The following is a 23,516-nucleotide window of genomic DNA, read 5'->3' as shown; positions in this document are numbered from 1 at the left end:
CTGGTCTTCGACAGGCAGCTTACAGGGAAAACACAGTGGGATTGAACAGGTTCTGTCCAGCAGAGAACGTTGAGAAGATTGACAGGAGGGTCCTCCATTCGTACCTGAGGAATTACTGTACGCCCAGCAGGATGGTGTTGGCTGGCGTGGGGATTGAGCACGAGCAGCTTGTGGAATGTGCTCACACGTACTTCCTGGGGGCCCACCAGCCTGGGGAAGCGGGAAAGCCGACGATGTGGACAAGTCAGTGGCCCAGTACACCGGAGGGATCCTCAAGGTAAGGAACAGAAGACCGGCTCTGCTTTTCTCGCCCCGCTCTGCAGAGATGTGCAGAAGGAACAGGGGAACAAGCCCTGCAGCTGGAGTTTTCAGTGCCGGGAGCTTCTTACTGGCCAGTCGGGAAGCAAAAGCTGACCGTCGTCACACCTCTTGGTTTAATAAAGTGATCTGTAATGATTTAAAATGTACAACTCGCCTTGGACGTGTTCTCAGAGCAGCTAAAACAAAGTTGAACTGATAAAAATCTGGGACAGACGTGCCCCGAGTAGATGCTGTGCCTCTTTCAAAATAAACATATAGTATAAGGGGCCACTCGCATCTAAAAAAGTAAACACGAGGCAGCGCGAGGATTAAAAGCAATAAAAGTACATTTAAACAGCTGAAGGCAAGGCGGATTGTCTGGAGGAAATAGTCCGCTGGTCGCCCAAAAGGTAAGCAAGGGTCCAACCTGGTTTGTTTGTAGGTGCCACCGGGTAGTCCCTGGCAAGGACCCATTTGCACCTAAAAGTAGCATGAGGACCAGTAGTGTGTGGGGCACGGGTTCCAGCGATGGTGCTTGCACGTGACCCAGGAGCATCACTGGGTGTTCTCGGGCTACGTTTCTCCCCCCCCCCCCCGCTGTTTTTTCGCAATGCGTTCCCCGACCCGGAGCGAGAGGGGGAAAGCGAAGCGCCGGGAGAGGAAGGGCGGAACTCCAGGGCAGGCGGCTTCACGCTCCTCCTCCGCCCGCCCCGACTGGGCAGGAAGAGCCGGAGCTTCCTCGAAAATGGCACTCCGGGAGGCCCCACCGCAGTTCCGGAATCACTCCGGCGAGGAAAAACCTTCGCGGTTCGGCGGCGGAGGGGCCCGGATGCAGGTGGGGCGCGGGGGGTGCTGGGAGTCGCAGTCTGCGGGGCGGGGCGGGCCTCTCCCCGAGAAGGGAGGTCCCGGGAGGGAGCGGGCAGGCCGGGGAGCCGAGGCCCGGTAGTCCCGGCGCTGGCGGAGGGCGTCGGAATAGGCGGGGGAAATCACCCAGGAGAGAAACCCTATAAATGCCTGGAGTATGGAAAAAGTTTCAATCAGATAGGAAATCTCAGTCAACGTGAACGCATTATTCACACGGGAGAAAAACCATATGAATGCCTGCAATGTGGAATGAGTTTCAGCCTGAGGGGAAACCTTTATAGCCATCAAAGAATCCACTCAGGAGAAAAACCCTATAAGTGCCTGGAGTGTGGAAAGAGGTTCGGTCTGAGGGGAAAACTTCATACACATCAAAGAATCCATTCAGGAGAAAAACCGTACAAACGCCTGGAGTGTGGAATGAGTTTCAGCCTGAGGGAAACCTTTATAGCCATCAAAGAATCCACTCAGGAGAAAAACCCTATAAGTGCCTGGAGTGTGGAAAGAGGTTCGGTCTGAGGGGAAAACTTCATACACATCAAAGAATCCATTCAGGAGAAAAACCGTACAAACGCCTGGAGTGTGGAATGAGTTTCAGCCTGAGGGAAACCTTTATATACATCAAAGAATCCATTCAGGAGAGAAACCCTATAAGTGCCTGGAGTGTGGAAAGAGCTTCAGTCACAGTGGAAGCCTTTATAGGCATCAAAAACTCCATTCAGGAGAGAAACCATAAAAATGTATGGAGATTCAGTTACAGCATAGGTCTCAATTAACATTACAAGCCTCACACAGAAAATAAAGCTTATAAATGCACAGAGTGTGAAAAATCTTTAGAAGAAATGGAAACAAATGGAAATCTCTAAGACCATATAAGAATCCACAAGGGGCGAAACTGTGTAAATGGATAGTGTGTGGCTGAAATGCTTCAATAACCAACTGGATGAAATGCACAAGGGTTTCGCAAGGGCTAACAAACTCATTGACTATTTATGGACACCTGGACACTAATTACAATCCAATAAGGCACAGGTATGGATTCTTACTGTTCATTTCCATCTCAGCCTGTGCAGCGAGAGCGTCTGGAAAGAGATGCAGGAAGAAGGAAAATATCAAAATAAGTAGAAAAAATCATCCAGGAGGGAAACCCTATTACATGCCTGGAGTGTGGAAAGACCTGTACTGAGAGTGGACGCCCCACTTGACAAACAATTCACACGGGAGAAAAACCATTTAAATGACTTGAGTGTGGGAAAAGTTTCAGTCAGGGAGGACACCTGTCGACATCAAACAATTCACACGGGAGAGAAACCGCATAAATGCCCCGAGTGTGGAAAGAGCTTCAGTGACAACGTAGGTCTCAGTAAACGTTATAAACTTCACCCAGAGAAGAAAGTTTAGTGGGTTTTCCAAATGCCAGTAGCATCTAGGACCATCCCCCGATCTTTGAAACTCTTAACTTGTCCATTGGATTCCCTCCATGGCCCACTTAGGTGTTTTAGGCTTTTTTTTTTTTTTTTTAGCAAAAACCACTACAAGGGACTGCCTAAGGCCAACTAAGGTTTGTGAGATGTTTTCAGCATATAGGAGAATAAGTACTGAGGCAGATGCAAATTGGAGACAGTCAGGTTGAGGGCCTGCTATCCTCAAGGAGATCATTGTCTAATGCTTGCTTGCTAGCGAGGCTCTGCAATCTCCCCGTTTCCTCTCCCCCAGCTGCTACAAAACTGAAGCTTCTTATCAGCCGTCCTGAAGATGGGAGGAGGTTTGAAGTAGAAGCTGGGAGGCTCCTGTGATTTTTCAGGCAGCCTGCTCTCACACTGCTGAACTGGGAGAAGACGGACGCTTTGCTCGCTCGCTGACTTAGCTGCGACCTAAGAACTAATTAGCATAGTAAAACACACAATCCTATGGAAAACAGAACATGCTGAGGGATATTATGGGATAGCATGTAGCATGTAGAGTTGCTGCACAAGTGCTGAAAGAATGAGCCAATTAAGAGATTTATTGCCTCTATCTGCTTGCGAGAAGATGTATTTAAAAAAGCCAAGCGTGTGGTTTGGGGCTCTTACATTTAAGCAGGAGCCCTCTCTCGTTGCTCCGCACAGAACTAAGAGAGAACAAAGGACCTTCCCGTCTTGGTGTGGTTTACTGGGTGAGGACTCACGCCGAGTCACGGGCCCCTTGGCCAACAAGATGACCTGTTGGGGAGTGTAGGTACAGTCAAATGCAAATTAGGGGCTAAATACAGCCCTGTCAGACTCCTTTCTGAGCAGGTGTTGGGTTGGCTAGCACATTACGTGAGTTACATGGGACTCTGGTAGAATTTTCAGGCAGACGCTGAAGGGGAATGTAGGTTGACAGAGGCAGAACCAAGCGGAACACTTTGTATTTTACGGCTGCCATCTGTGTTTCTGTGAGGGCCCAATTGCTGGATCCCTCTCTCGTTCAGAAAGGGCTTCAGCTGGAACCAGGATCGCCCGCCCAGGGGGCAGCTGAGCAACAGGGCAGCCTGAACTGTACCGGGAACTAATCAGAGGTTGGTCTTGGACAACAGGCAAAGCATAGGAATCTGGCCCTTGTTAAAACCGCCACGCTGAGACCATGTGAATGTAGCTGTTAGAACCCAGCCAGCGGGGGTTGCGTTGTGTGAATGGAACCAAGATGTTGCTGAAGTCCAACTCTTAGCGTTCTTGGTATTCACTGGGCCGGCCAGGATTCCTCAAGCTCCAGAGCGCCTCGGCCAGGTTGTGAGGCTGTAATCTGGGGAGGGCCAGCACCCCACATCCTTGGCAAGAAGGCAGGCTGAAAGAAACCCCCCGGGGTTGAGCATATCTGGCCTGCGGGACTCCCAAGGGCAGTCAGATGGTGCAAAGCCCCGTCCTTTGCTGCCCGCTCGTGGTGGCTCGCGGCTGCACCCGTGTGGGGACTTGCCTTCAGCCTGCTAAGGGGCCGCCTGTGGCTTTCTTGGGGCAAGAGAAAGAACCCTACGCAAGGCATTCCTTTTGGGTTCGTTGTGTAGGTGCATCCTGATAGGCCGACCAATTAGGAAGAAACAAACGTCAGCTAAACCAAAAGAATAAGTCCAGGCTCCCTGCAGTTAATGTGGCTCTAGTACGCCCTCGTCGGGCTTGGCGTGCTGTTAGGTTTCTTCCCTCCTTGTTCCAGAAGGCAGGACAAGAAGCAGGGGGTTTAAATTACAAGGAGGTTGATTCTGGCAGACATTGGACTAAGAGTGTCTTCAGATGGCCATTTACCACCAAGTAGGAAAAGCCTCTGGTGGGTCGGAGGAAACATCCTGGGGTTTGAAACGTTCTGGATGGAAGCTCACCGTGGCTTAACTGGAAATTTGGGCTTGATGATCGACGTGCTGAGCCGCCTCTCCCCACTCCAGCAAAGGAAAAGACGGAGGGGAACGAGCTGGCCAAATGTGAGGCTGGGAAGGAGGAGAAGGGAAGCGCGTGGCCCAGTTCGGCTCTGACTCGGCATCATGTGGATCCGAAATGCCAGCTTACCGGAGCTCCCTGTCGCGAATGGTTTGACGGCCAATGTTTTCCATCATTAAGTCGCGCTCTGCTGCAGCGTTGAATTGGTCGGGTGCTGAAGCCCGAGACACGTTTGCGAAGCTTAGTTGCTTTACAGAGGAAAGAGTAATTGGCTAGGCTGGCCCAGTATTCAAAGACACAAACTGCTTGGCAAACTACAGTGGCTACTTCCATAGTATCACACTGCAACTTATGAAGACCCAGGAACATAGCTTGTCTTTTGTGGGAGCTGGTGTTGTGCTGAGGTTTATATATCGCCCATACTTTGCACAAATGGTCAAAAAAGTCAAGATGGTGGTGGTGGAGGTGTGATAAAAGCTCCCAGGAGCTTCAGTAGCGCCGTCACTGCCGCCATCTTGACCTTTTTGGCCACCGCCTGCAGACACCCAATTCACCCTCTTGGCTGCAGGGATGGCCAACCGCACTTCCAGGTCCCATCTCTTCCCCGGTGGCTGCATATGCTGCCCCCCTTTACTGGCTCATCTGGCTGAGTTGAACTAGCAACGAAAGCGGGCTGATTCGTGATGGAGAGGGTCTGCCTAGTGCTCAGGAATGGGCAAGCTGCACAATCAAGGCCACGCTAGCCTTGCTCAGCCCCTTCACAAGGCCAAAGACCTTTGCTTCAAACCACAGTTGGCTCCTTCATCCCTGAACGGTCATTTTCCTTCTCCCCACCAGGTGGCAGTAATCCTGCAAACAAGATGGTAGGGAAAGACTTCTTTCCGTATTCAAAAATACATATTAAAAGTGTTTTAATATTAGAAGGATTGATGCTTTTTCCTATTGTGGCATGAAGTTGAATGTAGCATGCCCTGCACCAGAGAACCTGAGTGGATGCCAAGCTGCTGCATAGGTGACTGCTTAGCCAACACAAATTCCCCCTGCCCTCTTCAGCTTCAGGCAACACAATCTGCATTTGCTGAGGCCCATGTTTTCCATTTCACGCAGGGCAGGCCCAGGAAGAGAAGCGGACAGGTACCAGCGTTGCAGCCGGCAGCCTGGGCACAACTTGTACCAAGGCTGCAAGACTCCCCACGTCAGCCAAAGCAGGCTTAGCCTTTCTGCATCGCCCAGGAAGTTGTCCCAAGGTCTTGGCCACCCAGCCTCCCCCCCCTCTGGAACTGGAGGGCTCCTTTCCTTCTCTGAGGACCACTAACAGGATTGACCCAGATTGTGCGGATTACAAGTTTGGTTCCCGGAGTGTTTTCCCAAGAGCGGGCAGCAGCTGGAGCGACACACAGCTTCAGAGCCGTGGAATGGCTTGTGAGCACTGTTTGGCTGCCTCCGTGAAATCTACCTTCAGCCTGCTGGCCCCCATCCGCGTCAGAGACGTGCGAAACAGGTATGTGCCTTGGAGCAGGGGGCTGTGGTGGCGGTGACTGTTCTGGTGTGGACAGGGCCTTTGCAGCACTTCTAGACAAATCCTTTTTGAGTAAGGAAAACCTTAATGCAGAATGGAAAAACCGTGTTTTTTGTTTTTTCCCCCCTCTTAGGGGGATGCCTCAGCAGCAATCTAATATCCCCTCCGAGAACTTTATTGGGAAATTCCTGTCAATGTTCAGCGTATAACTTTTAGATGATAAGGTTTCTGGAACAGGACTGTTTTGCTTCTGTTACTCTAGAAAGGTGCCTGTCGCTTGATGGGGCTGCTTACGGAATAACGAGCTCTTCTGCCCTGCCTTCCCACCCAGCCGCTGAGAGCCCCGGCATAGAAAGAAGGGCCTTTGCCTCAGGTTCAGTCCTTGGGCTTGCCGACAGAAGGATAAGGTAGCCTGCGATGAGGAAGCCTCTGCTGTTGTTTTGTCCATCATCATGTGCTCCAGAGGAAGATACGTTTCACCTTCATCAGGAATATGAAGCTGTTTAAGTCTTGAGAAGGGAGAAACCCATTATAAAATGGCTGTGACACCGATGAGGTCTGTGCACCATTAACCTCCACCCAAGCTGTGCCTGTCCCAGATTCCACTGACTGTGGGGTTCCTATCCTTTACCTCTCTGATGTTGTAGAAATGAAGACTAGGACGCTCGGGTCTTCATTCAGGAAAAGAGTTTAATATGCGCATAGGTTCAGACAAGCTCATGCTTCAAATTCTGAACCCCGAAGATTCGGGGTCCTACTTCTTTTATACCCCCCCATTGATTATACAGCATAGACTAAGTGTCAACTTAGAGATATATGATATAACTACAAAAGCAAGCCGTGTGAAACAAGCCTGGAGGAGCTGGTGAGCTTCCTCCCCGTTCCTTATCTTTTCTCACCTAGTTGCTACAGAATACACATACATTCTTGTTTCTTATCTGCCCGTTCGGCTCTTTCCCACATACCACACTTGCAACAGATAGCTTACTTGCAATAGACAATTGCCTGATGAAAGGGCTTTAGTTCTTTGTTGTTTCCTTGACCCTAATTCCAATTCCACCTCATTCCCCCCTTTGAAAGTATTCAGCCTTTTCAGGGCAGATTACTTTCACTAAGGTTATCATTGGGGATAGACTGATATTCCCACATGGCCAGGACTTGTGAGGTAGCCTCCTTTTTGCCAATAGTGAGATACTGTTGGTGATCGCACGGGGCAATATCACACACCCCACAGCGATCAATCCAATTAGGGCTACGATAGCCTGGAGTCCTGGTAGCTTTGGGAACCATTCCCCAAAAACGTCTCCCAAATGCAGTCCCTTCCAGGTCTGTACAGATACGTGGGCTAGTTTCACCATCCTATCTGTGATTTTCTTGTACCACTTTTCCACTTTCATCTATTTCAATGCGACAATTTGACAGATTAAATTTTCCACACACTCCCATCTACCAAAATTTGAAATGCAAAAAGTGTTCCCCTTAATTCCCCTCATTCCCCTCACCAGAGTCACCAGGGTGACGATTATCCACAGCTTCTCCAGTGCGTAGAGGGTCAGCTTCCGGGGGTGACCCAGCAGTGGGATGCAGTAAAACTTCCCCGGTTCCTGGTGGTGAGTTCTTAAAGATTTCAATCCTAAGAGGATCAGCTGTTGGGCATACGTGCCACTTCCCCTGGTCCTTTGCTATAAGCTAATATTAGTATTTACACCTTAAAATCTCCCCCAACCAAGATCTATATGATATTGCTTTATATGGATATATATATATAGATCTTCCTTATTTACAAATTGTATTTTTCTATACCTTACAATTCCCCCCTTTTAATCTTTATCAGTTTGTTCAATTTGTAACTCGAATTGTTGTAAAATGTTTCTTGCCTCTAGATATCCTTGAGTATCAACTCCCCAGACAGTGCAGCCAGACCCTGCAAGGCCCGAGCAACAGTTCCATCGGGGGCTGTGCTGCCCGGAATAAAGGCACAACAGCTCCCCCCCAGCACCATACAGACTCCCCCTTTCTCCACCAACAGCACATCCAATGCCATTCCACTCTCCCAGGCCACCCCACTAGTGGCATCCAACCATTCTGCAATACCCTTCACAACATCTCCGGTACAGTTCATGAACCCCTGTTGGCCACAATAGATGTAGTTGATCGGATCCACATCCCCGTTGACCATCACCCACCAAAACAGAAAGGATTCAAATCCCACCAAAATTTAGCCTCTAGCCCTGACCTCATCCGGCACTCCCCTAGGCACTTCCACCCCGTCTACACATACTTCACTGTCAAATGATCCTCCCGGTGCATCTCTCATTCCTTCTGGGTTTTAAAGTACCCCTTTTAAATGCAAGAGTAAATGGAATGGCCACTTAGCTGCTGCTCACAAGCAAGCTGGCCAGCCTTGTGCTTCAGCTGCTTAGAGAAGTTTGCCACAGGCCGTTTTCAATTTCCCAATTTCTGAGTTAGTACCCCATTTGCAACCCCTTTGTTTTCGGAAGCAAACAAAACAAAACAAAACAAAACAAAAGGCTTCTTGAGGTTGGCAAACCTAAAGCTGGAGCTTTCTCTTCCCCCGTAAGACTTTATATTATCTCAAAAGGGGAGAGCCCCAGTCTTTCGGATGTCTGAATACTTATTCTCAGGAGAGCAATTGGCAAGGCCTGGGGCCACCTCAATTTCGCCTCCTGAGCCAATTTTGCCACTGCCCTCTTTAAGAGCCCATCAGCCTTTTCTAAATCCATGTCCACCATGAAGAGTTGTAAACCCACACAACCAGCAATTAAGATATTTAGCCTGACAAGCTATTTTCTGAGTTAAAGCTATTAAGGTGTTAAATTTTTCACCCTCCTTCAATAGTTGTTCATCAGTCCACTTGTGACTCAGGCGCCAGCCTATAAGGCTAACAAATCCAAACCAGTGGATTAACCATAGTTCCATACTACAGGTAGGCTGGATTTCAGAATTGTATCTTAATACCTTTTCATATGAAAATATAAATTCCCTATTGTTCTAAATTGAGTGCATCTTCAAAGCTTCCCTTGAACCCTGTGACTCTCTTTTCCAGGTTCAGGGACCCGTATGGTCATCAAAACTACAAGGTATTAGACAAAAAAGTTCAGGCGCATTTTTTTTTTTTTCTTTTTCTGCACAGTCCAGTGTCCAGCAGTATTTGGCAACACCAGTGTCTTCTTTAGGGTTTCTCCCAACTCAGTTGCTGACTCCCCTCCGTCTGGTTTAACTCGATTTCCAGACTTAAAAGGATGCGTCTTCTGTTCCAACAGTTGGACTCTGTGTTCCTGTAGATAGGGAGACAAGGACAAGACTTGCGCAGATAACTGTTTCAAATGCTTGCAGACAAATTTCTTCCCCATGGCATGCATGTCTCCTACTTCTCCACTAAGAATTCCAAGATAGAGTCACCCATCTCAAATGGACTGACTGCTAGTCTGTTCTTAGGAGCAATCCAGAGACTTAGTATTGTCACTAAAAAGGCCTGTGTCCATGTTAATCCTGCCTTTGGTCCTAGCCCCTCCAAGTGTCTTTTTAGCCTATAAAGAAAGCCTTTCACCCATGCTAAGAAGCAGTTCACCCGAGGGCCACCCCCCTTTGGAGGTTCCCCTGGAGTTGAACCTGGTTGGTCTTTGGGTTGTCCTTTTGGCATACCACACATCTCTCACACACACCTGTTTGGCTTTCAAAAAGATTCCAGGACAAATAAATATTCTAGACACACAATCCCCTAAAGTGTTTGTCCCATGTGACTAGATTGGTAGGTGTAGTTTTGGATATATCTAAGCACTACTTTGGATAAAACTAATTTTCTTGCCCTAGCAATGCCACCCTAAGTAAGTAGGCTGACCCAATTGCTTAAACAACAAGTCTCTTTCAAAACCCCCAAAATTGGGTCAAGACTTTTACAGCCAAACCTCTAATTTTAATATATATATATATATATAATGACTTAAAGTCAATTCATTTTTTTTTTAATAAAAACAATATTATATTTCAGTTGCCAATATTTAATTCCCCAATAACTTCCCTAAAATCAAAACTTGTAAAACTAGAAAAACAAGAAAGCATTGACATAAGAGTTTATCTAGTGTTTGGACTGTTTCCATAGTCAAAATTGTTAAAACAAAAAACAAAAACAAAACTCAGATAGATCATACCAGTCCATGGAAGCTCTACTAAAACCATATGTTGTCCAAATTTTTTTATTTTTTTTATTTTTCCTCTCCCTCTCCTGTTTTTATCATCATGTGCCATGTTGAGGAGGGATTAAAATTTAATCCATATAAAATTTATAAAAACACACACACTTTTCTAAAACTGGAATGCCAGGGGCAGAGCAGAGTGGAGCTGTGAGAGCAAAGGGGTGCCCCCCCTTCTCTGAGTCATTGCCTCTCTGAAACTGCCCACATTCCCCCCCTTTTCACAAGAAGAGTAATCATTTCCTTCTACAGCAGAAAGAGAAATCTCTGAAACTTAAAAGATTGTCCCCGGTGTGTGTAAAGGTATTGTAAAAGGAAGAATCCTAAAAGATGGGGGAGTAAAGGATCTTCTGTAAAAGCATTGCCCCTCCCCTCTGTCACCCTTCTGTCCCCTCATCTGGATCCTCAAGCCTGTAACAAGCAGGCAAGAGGCAGACTGAAGGGGGGAGTTTGGGTGAGATTGGGCAAATAATGAAACACACATACTCCTCAAACAATTAAAAAAGTGGGAAAGGATCGACAAAAACCTTTCAACTTTCCCATAATATGCATTCAAATTACACAAATCACAACACACACACACAAAACCAGAATTAATGGTGGATGCAGGCATGGCCAGAACCTGCAGCCTCCTAAGGAATAGACTCACATAATCTCTCAACTCTCTTTTCACAACTCAGAACAGTTTCTCAACCTTACATGTACGCGCACATTGAGACAAACAAATGCTCTCAAAAAGAAAACCGCACACCAATGCCTCAACAGGCTGTTGCCACATGCAATCCATCACAGCCCTGCAGGAACACAGAAGCTCTTCCTCCCTGCCTCTCAGCCAGGAGAAAGGAATGCTTTATTAAAAGGGCGATGGCTCCCATCAAGATGAATCTAGCCGCTCCCATGCCTATTGGAGACAATCCACACTCAACTGCCCTATTGTGATTCAACTCAACTCCCTTCCCAGAGAGCCTGAGTCTCTCCAGGGCCTTTCCGCGCCTGTCTGTTTCCCGAGCTCTCCATCCCATGGAATACCTCCTCGACCAATCTTCCGAGAATTCCCCTGCCTCCCCCTCTTTGGGGCCGCAAACCTTGAGTTAAAAACAAGGCATTTCATCTTTCTTTTTCTCTCTTCCTCTTGGGGTTGCCCTGCAAACACCCTGTTCATTTATGGGCTCTGCCAGAATATCCTCCCAACCTTTCCCTTTTCTGTCCTATTTCAATAACCATCCTCTTTTCCTCCAGTGTCTGGAAGACTGATAACAAAGTCTGAATATCTTGTCACCTTGGATTGTGGGTTTGCATCAATCCAATCCACAGACTCTCAACTAAATCACTGACACTTCATCCATCCAACCTTCCATCCACATACAGTTGCCAATCCTCAGCTCTCGTTTCCAAATTCGAATTAAGCAAACAACACAAAACACAAGGCTTGTGTTCCTCAGTGTGACCTTTGGTATACCCTTTGCATAATTGGTTTAGTTACTATTTCTATCCCTTCTGGCAACATTAGTTTATTGTTACTGCCCCATGGGTAATCCAGCTTGCTTCTTCCTCTGGGGTTAGGATAACTTTACTTAAGCTCCTGTAAGTGTGGTGTTATTACAGGGAAAAACTTCTTTCCCTTTAGTCCCCTCTCTAACCATATTTTTCCAAAATTGTGTACCACCCCATAGGCATTCTTTCTCTCAAGTCATCTCAACATCACAAGTTCATTCTTATTTCTCCTTCACTTTATTTAATTCACTTTTACTCAATTCCCTTCCACACAAATTAAAGTGGTCACCTACTCACAGCACTGAACACATGGCACAATCAAATCCCATGTCCCTCCATTCACAGCAAATAACAGACGGGATTGCATAGCCAAAAATTTGGAAGACCCGCAGCCTGGCCAGAGCTATGGATTTCCAAAAACTTGACGCATTCCCCTTTTACTGCGGAGGAATTCAGTTCTATAAAGGGACAGACTCACATTTAACTCCTTAAGGGACAAGCTCACACAGCTTTTCTCTCCTCAGCTCAGGACAGATGCCCATGCCACATACACATACATGAGCACACACAGAGACTCTCTGCACCATTTCCCTCAACAAATAAAATAAAATAAAAACTATTAACTTTTCAATTCTAATTACTAGGTCTCCCCACAGGTCTCACCCCTTTTTTTTTTTTTTTTTTTTCCAATTGCCATTGTTTACCATTTTCTTATAAGGTTCCTTTTCCCAATTTCTCAACAAGAGTCCAAGCGGACTCTCCTTAGGTATGTTTCTAGGTAATTCTGGAAGGGAAACCTTCCTTTTGGAACTTTTATTGTTGCCCATATTGATTACTGCCTTCCCTTACCCTGATCCCTGATCAGTACAGCCCTCTCTTGACCTTCTTATTGTTTTTACCCCCCCCAAGGTAGAGCACTCCAGCCTCGCTGGATTTGCTTTTCAGCAATTTTAAGCCTCTGACTGTCGAGGGGGTAAAACCGGGCTGGCCTCCCAGCAGGCGCTGGCTAATTTTAAAGTCCGACCTCAACCTAACACATTGAACCAGCCACGCGGGTCTCCGCTTTACAGCGAATCGCCACTGATCTATGCACTGAAACTGATCCCAATGTCCATCTTTGGTCACCTTCTGATGGACTTTACTAATAACATTAGAATTGAATGTCCCCTCTTCTGGCCAGCCGACCCCGAAGGTGGGCCACTCATTTCTACAAAACTATCTTCAGTGTCTGGGTCAGCCAGGGAATCTCCATAATCTCCACCAAAAGCATCAGAAAAGTTTCTCACCATACACTTCAGTGGGGTGTCGGAGGTGCCACTTCCTTCCCCCATTTTCTTCTATTTTCTTCTACAACCTTAGGTTCGGGGCAATCCAGTCACCCCCCTTCTTCTCCGCAAACTTCACCGCCCTTTGGAACTGGTCTCCCAGCAGACGCTGGCTCTCTTTAAAGACCACTAACTTCCCGTCCAGTCTCCCAGCAATCGCTGGCTGTCTTTAAAGACTAGGGATGACGGTATTTGCGTGAAAAAGGGTTTCTCGGACCTATGTTTTTCTCCTAGGGTTCCCTCCCTGGGTTCCTTACACACTACAGCCGACCTGTGGCACCGGACTCTCAACGGCTACCACCAGAAACTGCGACTGTTTAACCACCCACACAACCTACACAGACTTGGGCACGCCGGCCCTATCTGTTTCTATTAGTGTGCCCTCCCTGGGTTCTGCACACACTACAGCCGACCTGTGGCACCGGACTCTCAACGGCTACCACCAGGAACTGCGACTGTTTAACCACCCACACAACTTACACAGACTTGGGCACGCCGGCCCTATCTGTTTCTATTAGTGTGCCCTCCCTGGGTTCTGCACACACTACAGCCGACCTGTGGCACCGGACTCTCAATGGCTACCACCAGGAACTGCGACTGTTTAACCTCCCACACAACCTACATGGACTTCATTAGGCACGCCGGCCCGAGTCCAGGGGGGTGTACGGGCCCCCTCTTCTATCCTCAAGCGGGATAGGCACCTCTTCTATCCTCAAGCAGGATAGGTACCCCTTAGTTTAAGTATATACTTGCCTCAGTTATCTTGGTTCCACGTTCATTCAGCCTGTCATTTGCACCACGCCGGCCGGCTCTCCATTCAGACCTCTCTTTTCCTTGTCATGAAGGGTTCTTGGAATCGGGAGGAGGTATCCCCAGGACCGAACCGTCGACTCGGTTGAGACCTTCAGGAGAACTCTCCTGCGGCGCCTAGGCATCGACTCCAGGCGGCGGCTCCATGCCTTGGGGTTCCTCCCGTTCCAGCGAAAAATCGCCCTCGAGCAGTCCCATCTGGGTCGCCAAAATTGTTGTAGAAATGAAGACTAGGACGCTCGGGTCTTCATTCAGGAAAAGAGTTTAATATGCGCATAGGTTCAGACAAGCTCATGCTTCAAATTCTGAACCCCGAAGATTCGGGGTCCTACTTCTTTTATACCCCCCCATTGATTATACAGCATAGACTAAGTGTCAACTTAGAGATATATGATATAACTACAAAAGCAAGCCGTGTGAAACAAGCCTGGAGGAGCTGGTGAGCTTCCTCCCCGTTCCTTATCTTTTCTCACCTAGTTGCTACAGAATACACATACATTCTTGTTTCTTATCTGCCCGTTAGGCTCTTCCCCACATACCACACTTGCAACAGATAGCTTACTTGCAATAGACAATTGCCTGATGAAAGGGCTTTAGTTCTTTGTTGTTTCCTTGACCCTAATTCCAATTCCACCTCACTGAGACTGAGGCAAAGTCCTGGAGAGGCTCCTCGATAACAAGGCCTCTCAGGGCACTGTATTTCGATGGCCGTTTTGTCCTTCGGGCTCCCCTGCTCACAGCCATCCCAGGCTGTAGTTGGAAAACTAGCAGGAGTGAGGCGCGCCTGTGTGGGTTAGAACCTGCCCGTTGTGGGATAATTCTGACTGCATCTCAGTGTCTTTTTTCTTGATTTTTTCACTCCGGGCTTTGGGTAGGGAGAACAAGGAAAGAGATATGGGGTAGCCGCTCAGCCTAGTTTGCCGCGGCTGGGAGGGCTTTAAAAAATGACTTGTGCAACAGAGATCCAGCCATCCCTGGTGCCCATGGGCAAAGGTGTGTTGAACAACAGGGAGCAATGATGGCTGGGACTCTGTGTGCTCTGCATGTGGCAGTACGTTGTTCTTCTGGCATAACTCTTCTCCAAACTGTTTCTGTGCCCAAATCAGAATGTTGTTCGTGATCTTTAAAGCCAACACAACGTCGTATGTGGGAGTTTTTAAGAGCTTGGTTGCCAGTTAAAGTGGAATTTATTTGCTTTTTGTTAAATCCCGGTATTCTCGCAAGAATTTAAGTACTGGGATACCCTCCCATGTTAACTTTGCAACAACCCTGTGAGGTAGGTTAAACAGGGAGATAATGATTGGCCCCTAATCACCTAGTGAGCTTCGCGACTGAGCTATGTTTCGAACTCACCCTCCCCAGTATTCTAACTTCTGTGTCTCACTGAACTGAAAAATCCTCTCTCTGTGTGTCCCCCCATCACTCCAGCGCCCACCTGAGCTTTTTTCCGAGGAGAGCTTTGCCAAGGCTGTCATTAGACTTTGGAGCACTCTGCTAAGGAAGGCCTGCCTCTCCTCCTTTCTGATACATTTGACCCCTCAGTCCTGATTTTGATTCCCAAGGTACGTTAGTTGACTTTTCACAGGTTCGCTTGCTGTCACTACATCTGTTATTAGTACTATTATCGGCTGCGTAAAATGTTGCTAGGAGAGGGTGCAATAGAAGTGTTTCTGTGGAGCCCTCGTTGCTGTTCTCTGAGCTTGGTTGTTTGCTTGCAGATGTTTCATTGCCCGACTAGGCAACATCTTCAGTGCTCAAGAAGCGTTGCAGAATAAACCAATACTGTAAATTATTTTAAGACGACAACAACAACAGAATATCCTTTTCTGCAGAAGCTACTTGGAAGGCAGCCTTCTTGCTAGTGGTGCCCTCCTGGGAGCAGAAGAGCTGAACCGGTATTTTCCTGATCGCCGCATTGGCATCTTCGTAGCCACCTGGAACATGCAGGGCCAGAAGGTGAGGAAATGAGGGTCCCAATGTCCTTCTCTAATAAGCAGACCTTTCCTAGGGAAGAAGGCTAGGTCAAGGAGGAAAAACAAAGGCGCAGTTCAGCATTCCATAAGGCGTGAGGCTTTGGAGCTGCTTTGGAAGCATCTTGCCCGCAGACAGGCTCACCCCGTGAAGCAGGAAGGATGGAGGGCAAGCCGTACGCTCAGCTCAGCCCAGCCTGGCCTACCTCAGTGTTGACAGGTCAGGCTCACACCGACTTTTCTCCCGGGAAAAATTACGGCATACCTGCCCTTTTAACACTATGAAACCTGCAGGTATTTCGGGACAGTGTCACTATATGATTCTAATTTTGCATTTAAAGTTCATATTTTTAATGCAAAAGATCTTGGAAGCATGTTCAGTGAAGGTTTGTGTAACCTTGGGAATAAGCCAGCTGTCTCGGATCTACAAATCTACTTGCAGCTCATCCATTCCCAGATAAAAAGTTTTTTCCCCCCTTTTAGCGTTTCTTTTGCAGACAGATTTTCAGGGAAATGTAACAAAGTTGTGGAGAGAAACAGCTAGGTCGACTGAGTTTAGGAAAGGTGGGCTGTGGATGCAAAAACTAAAGGAAAGGAAACAGGAGCCTCTCCTTGCGATTCTTTTGCTTGCCACGTTCTAGATGAGACCGGACGTTGTCCTCGTTAAAATGCTTGCTTGTGTACCCAGAACAGGTATTGGTGCAGCGTTTCACGAGCAGTGCATGGAGAAGCAGAGTGGCCTTTAACCCTCCTAGTAATGTTCACATGTGGATTGAGTGACTGATTTTCTGCTCTGTTCGTTTTCTGATGGCAAATCTGTTCGTTTTCTGTATTCCACCCCAGATAAACAGAAAGCTATTTGCATCCTGCATGCAGGAAAAATGAATTTGGTACTCTGCTTCATTTTTTGTTCTTCAGTTGGCAGCTAGAGCCCTCAAATGAGCTCATCTACAGTTGGAAAGGTCATTTTTTTCTTGCAGGAGCTTCCTGAGATGCTGGATGACTTCCTGTTGCCGTCTGAGCCTGATTATGCCCAGGACGTGTATGTGATAGGGATCCAAGAAGGCTGTCCAGATAGGTATGGAAACAAAGGGAAGCAACTGTGCAGCTGAGAGACCCTCCCTCCCTCCCTCCCTCCCATCCATCCATCCATCCATCCATCCACCAACTTTTATTAAGCAAGAGCGATGTGCTTAGAAGGTGAAACCAAACCCCAACATTTAATTGCAGTATTTTTCACCCTAGCTACTAAGGGGAAGTGCTGCCTGTTTATTCTAGCACTGTTTTTTCCGAGCGCTCTTTGACAGGCCTTCTCACTTCTCCTTTCCCACAGAGGTGGAATACGCCACAGTGACAACGCGCATCGTGTCTCAGTTCAAAACCAAGGGTGCGCTAGGAATTTGCTTCACTTTCTTTGGCACGTCCTTCCTTTTCATCACTTCCCACTTTACGTGTGAGTGCCTCCCTAAATTCTGCCCATTGGAGGCATAGTAGGTTTTTTTCAGAGCTTTGTAACAGGTATGCCAGTTGGATTCCCTGCTCTGTGTTCCCAACTGAATGCAAGAAAGGTAGGTATGTAGAGCTATTGCAGAAAGTTAGGAAGCTGTGTCTACAAAGAAACAAATGGCACCCTCCCCCTTTATACCTTAGTCCCAAGCTTGAATCCTGGGCATCTTCTCCTGCCTTTTTGGAGTCCACAACCACGTAACTGCTCATCCCCTGACTTATGAAGGTTCCTGATGAGGGAATTCTCCAGCAGCAGCCGGCTGGGTGACCTCAGGCCGGTCTTCTTCTCTCAGCCCAACTCACCTCACAGGGTGGTGGTTGTGGGGAAAATAGGAGGAGGAAGGAGCATTAGGTATGTTCGCCGCCTTGAGTTATTTATAAAAATAATAAAGGCGGGATAGAAAATAAATAATAATAATGAGAATCAGAGATTCCTGCTTCACCAGGTTCAACCCATACAAGTTTTCCTTCTCAGGTAAATGGTTTGAACATGACTTCTCAGGTGATGCACTTATAAACTGCTTCTCCCTCCTCTTCCAATATAAGTACATACCCAGAAAGTTTAGTGTTACGAGACAGGATTCCAGCTCAACTCCTCCTCCACTTCTTCCAGCCAGGTGTTCCAGTTTTTCTAGGACTAGGAAAAAGTGGGAGCATGCGTCTCCTGAAATCTCTGGGATTACAGCTCCATGGCCCTCATTCTTGTCCCCCGTCTTCAGAATTCTGGCCTTATATTGTGAACATTGGAGATTGTGCTAAAAGAATTTTGCTTAGTCTTTAGTGGGACTCTGATCCAGATTCTTTTCTTAGTCCAACTGAATACTGTGAGCAACCGGCTGTCCTTCATCTAGCTGTCCCATTTACAGAGCTTTGGTCCTTCTGAGCGCTGAAATCCGGGACAGTATTGAGAACATTGTTCTCCTCTACTTCAGAGAGAGAAATCTCCTGAAGTGGTTTCCAGTGGAAGCTGCCGTGTTGTGTGTTTTTTCCACTAGGACTTGCACTGAGCAGCCTTCTTCTCTTTCAGCTGGGGATGGCAAAGTAAATGAGAGGGTCCTGGATTACAACAAAACCATCCAAGCTCTTTCGCTGCCCAAAAATATTCCCGATACCAACCCGTATCGATCTAGTTCCTGTGAGTAACTTGGCACTTGAAAGTGCTGTACTTTGCTATGCATTCTTCGTATGCTGATGTGACTCTCTCTTTCAAATAAATACCACCGTAATGATACACCTGAAGGAAAGTCTGTTCTCTAGAAAGTAATCACTGATTTGATCTAGGCACATATGCAGGTCCAAGGGATAAAACCAGGCTTAGATGGAAGAGCCAGTGTTTCCCAGCCTGGGCAATTTTGAGATGTGTGGGCTTGAACCCCCAGAATTCCCCAACCAGCATGGCCATTGCTAAGAATTCCAGGAGTTGAAATCCACACATCTCGAAGTTGCCCAGACTAGCACTGGAGCAGGGAAATGGTGGCAGGTTATAGTCATTACATTTCAAGGAATGTGTAGTCGCACAAAAATATAACGTACACTAGGTTATATCTAAGGGACGCGGTGGCTCTGCGGGTTAAACCGCTGAGCTACTGAGCTTGCCGATCGGAAGGTCGGCGGTTCGAATCCGCGTGACGGGGTGAGCTCCCATTGCTAGTCCTAGCTCCTGCTCACCTAGCAGTTCGAAAACATGCAAATGTGAGTAGATTAATAGGTACCGCTTCAGCGGGCAGGTAACGGCGTTCCATGTAGTCATGCCGGCCACATGACCACGGACGGGTCTACGGACAACGCCGGCTCAGCGGCTTAGAAACGGAGATGAGCACCGCCCCCTAGAGTCGGATACGACTGGACTTTACGTCAAGGGAAACCTTTACCTTTACCCTTACCTAGGTTATATCTAGGTATTGGGGTTGGGGTTGGCAACTCCCAGAATTCCCTGCCAGGGATTCAGTGCTGGGCATCATTATCGTTTTCCTTTCACTTTCACTCCTGCCCACTGGGGTGTACAAATACCTATCACAGATTATGCTCTCCTCCAAAGAGTTCAGACTTGTAGTGATTTTAGTTTCAGTTATTTTGCTTGCAAACTAGATTGAATGAATACCGCCCTCAAGCCCCTCGGTCAAACCCAGGTCCCCAATAATTCTGTGTAAGTGGTTTGGGAAGACTTAATCTCCATGCCGCAGCCTTTTCTCCAATTACTCCCCCTCCTTTGCTTGGTTCTGCAGCAGACGTCACTACCCGCTTTGACAACGTCTTCTGGTTCGGAGACTTCAACTTCCGCCTGAATGAAGACCGGGAGGTGGTAGAGCAGATCCTCAGTCACGGCCAGGACCTGGACGTGTCAGTGCTGCTACAGCATGACCAGCTGTTGAAGGAAATGCACAGTGGTGAGGAGCACCTTTCCATTTTCAGGTGTTTTTGCAGTTCAGCTGCCAGGAGCCAACCCCCCCCCCCCATGCCAAATGTCCTGATCGGTGCAGCGACCCTCACAGAAGCAATGGCTCCAGCTGAGCACCAGCTGTGCCCGGAGTAGGAGGATCTCAGCACAGCAGCTCTCGCCTCCTCAGTGACCCCTGGTTATCAGACAGGCAGCGGCCCATTTGACAACCTGTGCGCCAGGCCCTGTGCTGCTCCCCGCTGGTTTCTGGGTGCAATTTAGGGGGTTGGTTTTCTATATTCGACAACCTGCAGAACTATATTCTCCAAACAGAATTGACCAGCCACCTCAGCCGTCCTGGAAGAAGCCCCTGGTAGGATCCCTCTTCCGTGAAGTGAGGGGGGAGGCTGAGGTCCAGAGCAGCTGCTTTTCGGTGGGAGGGCCTGTTTTCTGAAAGTGGACCCAGTTGGGGTCAAGCTTGCTCCCTTTCTTTTCGGAGGATGCTAAATAACAGCTCTTCCAGGGAACATTTGCCAGGCGATGGGGGATGTTTGGGTTTTTCTGCCGTTAAGGGATTGCTGTTTATCTGTAGATAAATAGATATTGTTTCTTGCTTTTCCTTACCGGGAAGGTTTAATATTTTATATGTGCAGTACCTTGTCATTAACCCCTGGGAGTCCTAATTGATTACAGCCAGATACAGGATGGATGGATGGGTGTGGATGGAACATACATGTCCCTGTAGCTGAATGGTAAAACCCTGTTGCGCCCCACTATTTATAATTAAGTACCCACAGACCTTTTGCCAGCTAAAGGGCTGACCTACTCCTTGCAGGCATTAAGCTTGAATAAAGTCTTCATTTCGAAGACAGACAAAGGGGCTTGACCACCCCCTTTTGCATCTTGCTCATCTCCAGGTTTTGGGGGAAGGTTGAGCTCTCTGCTGTAGATCCATAGCTTACGCTGTCCTTTCATTATTCATTGAACCACTTCTGGGTGGTACAGCGACCCAATACATTACACCAGCACTTGATTTAGCCATAGCCTGATGGGAGAGACTATGGGAACCTGAGGAGGAGGAGCTCAGCCCAGCTCAGGCAGTGTGGAGAAGAGGCCTTCCAGCCCAGCTCTGCCTTGACTTGCTCTCAGCCTGCCTGGGAGGCTTTTACCCTGACTAGCATTAACAGAGCCTTTCTCACAAGAACGCAGTTCTTGCTTCCTCAGTTTGTCAGCTCCTGCAGCCTGACACGTTAACGGCAGTGTATTGGGGAGTCCTTCCCTAAGGCTGGGATTTAGCAGTCAGTCCTTTGACTTGCCCGATCTGCTCTTCCCACAGGTTCTATTTTTAAGGGGTTCCAAGAAGCCCCCATCTTTTTCCGTCCTTCCTACAAGTTTGACGTTGGACAGGACACCTACGACACAACCTCCAAGCAGAGGACACCTTCGTATACGGTAAGAGCTTCTGGGAGGCAGCAAGCAAGCAAGCATCCCCCCAGGGAAACCCCTCCGGCAGAAATGGCTACCCAGAGGTCAAGCATTCTGTCCCCAACTCCCACAGGCCAGCGAGCCCTTCAGCTGTACACCCACCTCCCTCCCTCCCTCCCTCCCTCCCTTCCTTCCTCTCAGCTCTTTAGCAGGCTGGCCAAGAGTGCAGGGAAGCCATCACTCTACACTGCCTCTCGTACCAGAGAGGACTCCCTGACCTAAGGAAGTTCTCTTCACCCAGGAGCAGGAGAGCCTTTCTCCTTAACCTCCGAGGTGGGCTTGCCGGTCGCCTTTGCCCTGGGTCGCTCTGCTCATCCTTCTCCCCTTCCAGGACCGGGTCATCTACCGAAGCCGCCACCAGAATGAGATCCACACCGTGAAGTACTCTGCCTGCTTTGGGATCAAAACGTCAGATCACCGCCCTGTGTATGGGTTATTTCGTGTCAAAGTGAGACCTGGAAGAGACAAGTGAGTATGACTTTCATTGAGAGGCAGCAGAGGATGCCTTTGAAACGCTTCACCCTGAGGCCCCCGACATTCCCGTAGACACATTTGGGTTGCAGCACCTTAGTCTGAGTTTGTGCCCTGGAGGCCAGGTGAGACAGCCAGAGCGCAGCCTTTCTCCCTCAGGGCCTTGTATCGGTAGGCACGGAAAGCAGGAGGCCTTGGCCACAGTCATCACGGTAGCCGTGGATCGGGACACAGCTGTAGCCACCAGAACCAGGCCACCCTACCCACGATTCTGGTCCCCAGAAGCAGAGCAGCTGCCCTTTGCTACTCCCAGAAAGCAGAGAGGCACCCAGCCACCCCCGATACCTGCACTCTCCTGCCAAGCTCCCTTTAATCCTAGCAGCTGAAGCCAGGGCTCAGTGACATGGTCAGGGATATAAAGCCACAATGCAGTTGGGTGGTACTACAAACCTCCCGCTTAAACAATAAAGCTTTATATTTGTGGCTGTTTTTAATTGTTCAAAATAATCTCATGGAATAGCCAAACCTAGTAAGATTTTACCTGATCTTGTGATAATTTTTAAAAGGCGTGTTTTTACTTTGGCATCTGTGTCATTGTGCAGTGGTCCTCGTTGTGTGGACAGGTTGCTGAGCCCTGATTAAGGGAAGAAAACTTGTCAATTTAATCTAGAATTTGCAGGCTGCACAAAGATGAAAAACCAGGATGCCAGACAATTGGAGCAGGTCCCACATCCTCCTCTCCCTAGTTCTCATGATTCCTCGGAGATTGTACAACAGCATGGCACATACTTTAACTTTTCATGAGCTGGTTTGTGCTTTGTACCATTTACCTACAGCATCCCACTGGCTGCAGGCCTGTTCGATCGAGAACTTTATTTGATTGGCATAAAGAGATGGATCACGAGGCAACTTCAGAAAAAACAAGCTCTGAAAACCCAGAAATCCAGCACGGTCTGTTCCGTTTCCTGACCAAACACACCCAGGGGTTATGAAGCCAACACGAAGGGCTTGCAGACAAGGCCTCCTCCAGCTCATTCCCCAGAATTCTGCCGGAATGGCTCCAGCACAACCATGAAAGCAAAGGGCTCCTTCGAGGCTGGACGTGGCTGGATGCTCAGTGGATCGGGCTGAGATTTATCAAGCGTGTGGCTTCTTCCTATCAACAAGTGTCTGTCCTGGTGCTTGAGCAGGAGCCTGAATTAAACCTGCTGGGTGTTGGCTTTTCTGTTATAGCCACGTACGTTTCTTAGGTTTGGGAAGACACTTCTGAGGACCGTCTTGGGAATGAAGGAACACATTCTAAGCCCTGTTCTGTGTTCATTCTTCAGTTGCAGCTGGGAAGCCAAGTATAGAGCAGCCAGAGTGTAGTTCAGTCCCCGGAAGCAACTTTTTCCCTAAGAATTCTAGAAAGAAAAGATCTCTGAAACGCTGCAGGGGCAAGGGAAGGCTCAGAAGGCAGTAACGAGGAGGAGGTTACAGGGACTTTTTGCCTTCAGTTACAGATCGGGACAAGCTAGCTTCCATCAGCTACATTTGTTAAAACCTATTAGCTAGAGAGAGATGACACCTTGAGTGGTTTCAAAAATCAGTATTTTCAATAGCAAGAGCAAATTTTAGCTGATGCCAATGGTTTGGTAAGGGTTAGAAATGTCTTTCCCTCGTGTGTAGTCACCTGCCATTTTCCTTGATTGTGTTTGGGTTCAGAATTCCTTGAAACAAATAAAGGATGATTCAGAACTTAAAAATTGGTTTCTAGTGTGTCAGCTGCTGCTTAAAACTCTGCATTGCTGATGCACCC

General features: G+C 48.0%; 1 protein-coding gene and 1 pseudogene across 1 annotated transcript; both read left to right on the top strand.

Moving 5' to 3' along the window:
• The first annotated feature begins 828 nt into the window (after positions 1-828).
• The window catches only part of LOC134506289 (zinc finger protein 501-like), a 41,429-nt pseudogene continuing 18,741 nt past the window's right edge, over positions 829-23,516 (top strand).
• On the top strand, positions 4,652-23,389 carry LOC134506288 (phosphatidylinositol polyphosphate 5-phosphatase type IV-like). Its single transcript, XM_063316437.1, is given in 11 exon segments — positions 4,652-4,697; positions 5,655-6,048; positions 15,742-15,865; positions 16,860-16,967; positions 16,970-17,057; positions 17,174-17,332; positions 18,413-18,520; positions 19,611-19,772; positions 21,099-21,214; positions 21,579-21,715; positions 22,555-23,389. Coding segments are annotated over 11 exon segments (1,575 nt in total). The 3' UTR covers positions 22,688-23,389.

Source organism: Candoia aspera, chromosome 16 (genome assembly GCF_035149785.1).
Source record: "Candoia aspera isolate rCanAsp1 chromosome 16, rCanAsp1.hap2, whole genome shotgun sequence".
NCBI lineage: Eukaryota > Metazoa > Chordata > Lepidosauria > Squamata > Boidae > Candoia > Candoia aspera.
The sequence above is the reverse complement of the archived record's forward strand: the minus strand, read 5'-3'. Positions and strand labels throughout refer to the sequence as shown.